General features: G+C 41.5%; 1 protein-coding gene across 1 annotated transcript; it reads right to left on the bottom strand.

Annotated features, from left to right (window-relative positions):
- Positions 1-4,476, bottom strand: mmp9 (matrix metallopeptidase 9). Its single transcript, XM_008413520.2, has 12 exons — positions 3,750-4,476; positions 3,090-3,238; positions 2,854-2,982; positions 2,581-2,754; positions 2,301-2,474; positions 2,037-2,210; positions 1,801-1,956; positions 1,494-1,710; positions 1,276-1,415; positions 1,043-1,193; positions 824-927; positions 1-720 (listed from the first exon to the last, which is right to left on the bottom strand). Exons 1-12 carry the CDS (start codon positions 3,962-3,964, stop codon positions 596-598), a joined length of 1,908 nt encoding a protein of 635 aa, XP_008411742.1. The 5' UTR covers positions 3,965-4,476; the 3' UTR covers positions 1-595.
- Positions 4,477-5,064: the final 588 nt, after the last annotated feature.

Genomic DNA, 5,064 nt, shown 5'->3' with positions numbered 1-5,064 from the left:
GAATGTTCTCACAGAAATTTTATTGCATTGAAAGCTGGAATATTTGTACAAAATTATTAGTTTTATAAATAATTTTAATTAAGGAGACACAGAATGTCTTCCAGTGCAAGTTTATGGCTTTGAAACCACTTTCAGAAAAACACATAAAACCACACAAAACAAATAGGCTTATGACATAAAATAATAATATTAGATGTTGCTATAAATACCAAAAAAAAATATTTGAATACTGACAAGGGTCTGAACCAGTCAGACATAAAATTTCATCTGCAAATCCGGAGTTTTAACCAGGAAGCATGTGTTGAATTTACTTGTATGGGTCTCAGATTATAGACCACTATGGTCATCAGTTCACAGCATGTCAGACTGAGTGCAAACAATGGTTGCTTGCCTTCTGGGCCTGTGACTTGCATTCAGTCCAATGCTGTATGAGTAATAATCAGCCAGATTCAATAGAAGCCAGTCGTTCACATTGCATAAAGCACATACATCATACAAAAGGCATGATGCACAAACACTGCATCACATTCTTTCAGACACCTGCACAAAGAAACATTTGGTTGCTACAGCCTCACAGCCCATCTGTGCATGTATCTCAGTAGTGATTTCTTGAGGCATCTGGGCATTTCAGAAGATCGTATTTTACGTAGCCGACACGGTCCACCTGCCTGCGAGAATTCATGCGCCAGTAGAAACTATCTCTGCAGAAATAAATGTTGCCTGAAAGAGAAACGTTGATGATACAATGACCACAATGAATGCCATGTTTTATTGACATTTGTGGATTTGGGTTTCTGTGCTTAGTGATAGAAGGTATGTTTACCTTTGTGCTGGAACACATCATGAGCATCATTAGGGACACCTCCAAAAATGGCGTCAGTATATTTGGGGTATCCTTTGTCAATCCTTTGGGTCTTGAGATCAAACCTGTAGGGATCAGAGATAGAATGAGATCTATTGTTTGTCCTTTAACACATTTTGTGTTAAAGGATGGGTTAAATTACAGATTTTGTCTTAAAAAAAGGGGTCAATTTCTACTCACCTCCAGAAGTTCTCTCCACTGAAGAGAAGCACTTTGCTCTTCCCTCTCTGCAGTGCTCCCTCCACCTTCTGCACACTTGGGGGCAAACCAAGCTTCTCAATACTGCGGGGACCTAGCACACTGCCTCCTGTGTACACCCAGAACCTGGTTCCTAATGTAACAATAAAATATTATTAAAACTCTTTGTCTAACATTTCAGTGTTTTGATAAGCTCTTATAAGAACCCTCCTTACCTGAAAAGAAGTATATTGTTTTGGTCTGAACATCCTCAAAGGCAGAGTCAATGACAGCAGGTAGAGCTGGCCAACTCTGAGAAATGGAAAATGGTCCCTTTTGACCTCCGTCTCCCTTACTTGGTACCTTCCAGAATTGCCTGACAACCAGAAATGCAAGATTAGCACCTCATCCGGTTATGTATCTAAAACATGAGTAGAACTAGCTATTTGCTTACCCATCTTTGAAGAAATGCAGATGTCCCTGAATCACAGTGATGGTGTCAAACTTGAGCATCTTGCAGGGGTCTTTGGTTGGATCCACAGTGGATGGCGTTGTCACGACAGATGGATCAGTGGGTTCAGGTTCTTCTGTGGCATCGCTCTCATCAGGGTAAGGAGTTGTGGTAGGAGTATTAGGTTGAGGGGGAGTAGGATCAGGGCCTGTTTTACTTCCTGCAAAATATGTGAATGTTCTTGGTTAAGGCAAAGTTTTCATGTGCTTGACGAGATTCATCGTGAAAGAGTACTGAGTTTCCAGCTCACCGTAGAGGTACTGAATGCCTTCAATATCGTCTTCGTGCAGGGAGAAATTCTCCACATAGCTGTACATGGGGAACATGAGAGCTTCTCTAATGTTGGAGTGATCCAAACCAAGGGCGTGTCCGAACTCGTGGGCAGCCACCAGGAACAGGCTATAACCTGGAAGATAGCCAGTTAGAAATTTTACCATCTCATAAAATGATAAACGCAGAACAAATTCTTGCATTCATGTTGCTCACCCTGGTCAGGACAGAAACCCCATTTCTGGTCTTTATCATAGCTATCAGTGGTGGCACACCACAATTTGCCGTCTCCCCTCCCCTCACTAGTACATGAGTGGTATTCCTTGCTCTGGAACACAAAAGGAAAGTGGCAGGGATCTCCCTCTGAGTTTCCTCCAGTTACGGCAGTGTCTGGACAAACAGAGACAAAATAACTGTGGTTAAACAAAGCAATAAGCCACTGTGGCAGGATTTTCACGCCTTGTGTTTCCTGTTACCCACCACGGTTGGGACAGAAGCCATATTTCTTGTCTGTGTCAAAGTTGCTAGTGGTGGCACACCAGCGGTATCCATCGTTGCGGCCCTCGGTGGTGCAGCTGTCATACTTCTCACCCAGGAAGGTGAAGGGGAAGACACAGGGGGCTCCATCCGCATTTCCGTCAAATGTGAACAAGACTGTGAGGATTACAGTTGAAAGCGTAGTTGGATGAGTTCCAGTTTTCCTTCACAAGCTCATAAACATAATAGATAACTTCAGGCTTGTCATTTTTGTCATGCTTACGTTCACTTGGGCAGAAGCCGTATTTCTTGTCTTTGCCGTAGTCGGCTGTGGTTGAACACCAGGGCAGGTTGTCGGTACGGCCTTCGGTGGTGCAGCTGGTGTACGATTTACCCTCGAAAGTGAAGGGGAAGTGACACATGGCACCTTCCGCATTGCCATAGTAAGTCTTCACCACTGAGAAGACAGATTGGATTGTGTGTTAAAGGAAATATGTGCAAAGAACACCAGAGGAAGGAGGAAGGTAGAAGCATGTGATTTCTGAGGTGTAGTTACCTGCTCCTTTTCCCAGAGTCCAGTGTTCATCATCGTCAAAGTGGGCGTCCCCCTGAATGCCCTCACCAGGAGGATAGGCGTGAGCTAGAAGGCCATCCTTACCGTCAAAGGGGTATGGATCCCCGTGGTCTAAAAAGAACATGAAGCAGCTCATCAATATTTGATTTTTAGTACTCAGCTTCTTAATTTGTTAGGTTGCGAAGGTCTGACTTAAAAATGTAAAAAAGAGCACATACCAGCTTTTCCAAAGGAGATCATGATGTCTGCAGTGCCTTGAAAAAGGCGGGTAAACATCAGAGGAGTGACATCACTCCACACCTTGAAGGCTCTTGCAAAGGCATCATCAATCAGTTTGCTGTCCATGTCAGGAGAATAGTTCAGGATCCTGAGGACACAGTGAATTCAAAATGACTCGCTGATCCAGTCGGATGGAAACTTATAAATACTTTTCAGCTGCAAGAGAGAGTTTTTGAAACTATAGTCTGTTGCCTATAGCACAACATGTCATGATATAATTTGCTTCTCATTTTAGGCTGTGAAATGGTTTTCATTAAAGATATAATCTACCATAGCAAAAACATCTCTGGTGAAATCGCACAGGGTAGTGTGTCAGTTTTTATTTTTCTCTTCATTTGCATGTTCAAGCATTTTAAGACAACATTATTTAAATTTTCCCTTACATCCCATAGCATTAACCAATGCCATCTGAACATTTATGACTTGTTTTTTTTGTATAAAGTGCTATTTTTCAGAAATGTTGCTTTCTGAAATCCTGCCTTGAAAAACTTTATTAACAAGCAAATTTTTTATAGCCACTGCATATTTGGTAGAATAAGAAATTTCTCACTATGTAATCATTAATGTAATGACACATTGTATTTCTTCCTTCCCCTCACCTGTATGTAACATCGTTATGGTCCCATTTGAGATCTCCGTCAAAGGTTTTGTAATTGGCCACATCAGGAACACCACAGCGAGGATGCTTCATGGCCTCCAGTGTTGGCTTGTCCAGTTCTCCTGTTTCCTTCAGACCCATCTGTCTCTGCATCCTCTTCAGAGCCTTTGCTGTGGACACCATGGACTGGAAGCCACTGCGCTGTTCCGTCTCCATGTAACCAAACCTTTTCAGATAACTCTGTCAAACAAGACAAAGCACATCAGAGCTCAGCCAAACACTCCCATTCTCAGTTTGTGTTTTGTGACATTTCTAAATTGCTTTCATAAAAGACGTTTGTTTTAATTTAGAGAGTAAAAATTTCCATTAACATTGTGATATCAGTCTCTGTTCAGGTAATTTGTTTTCCCCCGAACAGCTTTATTAAAACTCCATTCTGGGAGTCTCAGACTATCTGTGAAGAGTAAACCATCTGCTACTCACTTGTGCCAGCTCCACATCTGCCACATTTTTGATGACGTCCCCTGGGAAGGTGACAAAGACCGACTTGACAGGACGGCTCCATCCGTTCTGCACGCCTATTCCCAAAAGTAAACACACCACTAACACACAGCACCTCATGGCGAGCTCTGCTGVGGCACAAAATGCAACAAAAATGCTAAAACTAATTTCAAAGACAGATAATCAAGTGTGAACCAAAGTCAAAAGAAGAAAAAAATCTCAGAAGATCGGCARAGTTTCCACTTYGGTGATGTCTTCTGTGYTTTGGAAGTTGGTCCCTGTTGCTGTCTGTCTGAACTGTGCTGCTGGTTGGGGTTGTAGATGTTGTATTTATACAGAGTAGAGTCTTAGTCATCAAACCCTCCCTCCCGCCTACTGTAACATCAGTTCTGTGCAGAAATTTACAGGCTGGGGAATTTCCAAAACATCCACATTTATTTCATACCTACTAACTAATGAGTGAATAATAAGTTGCTGTTTTTTTTTTTTGTTTTAAAAACCTTTTCCATGTAAAGTGTGACTATCCGTCTCTTAAAATAAGAGCACATCAAAAAGAAATTTGCTTCTTTGTATAGCACTGCTAAGAAAAGGCTCCTTATTAAGTTTTTGCTTCTTACTCTGAGAAGAATCTGTAAAAAAAAACAACAAAGTAAACCATGTATAGTTGATTAGATAATAAAAATCAGCTTGCATAGATTGTTTACATAATTGTTCGCAATGTAAAGATTAAAGAGCATCGATTACACATAAGGGAGCTGGTTTGTTTTCATCATTAATTTCAAGGAAACTGCTCATCTGTTTGAGTGTGTTGATGA

Source organism: Poecilia reticulata, linkage group LG7 (assembly GCF_000633615.1).
Source record: "Poecilia reticulata strain Guanapo linkage group LG7, Guppy_female_1.0+MT, whole genome shotgun sequence".
In the NCBI taxonomy this organism is placed as follows: domain Eukaryota; kingdom Metazoa; phylum Chordata; class Actinopteri; order Cyprinodontiformes; family Poeciliidae; genus Poecilia; species Poecilia reticulata.
Note: the sequence above shows the minus strand (reverse complement) of the source record. Positions and strands in the feature narration are given on the sequence as shown.

What these genes read in the sequence shown, in the direction of transcription:
- mmp9 (XM_008413520.2), bottom strand. Translation starts at nt 3,964, where the DNA reads ATGGAGACGGAACAGCGCAGTGGCTTCCAGTCCATGGTGTCCACAGCA. An exon ending in GACTCTGGGAAAAGGAGCAG is followed by an intron (nt 2,755 to 2,853) that starts GTAACTACACCT and finishes CTGTCTTCTCAG; the next exon opens with TGGTGAAGACTTACTATGGC. An exon ending in TGGCTTCTGTCCCAACCGTG is followed by an intron (nt 2,211 to 2,300) that starts GTGGGTAACAGG and finishes CTGTTTGTCCAG; the next exon opens with ACACTGCCGTAACTGGAGGA.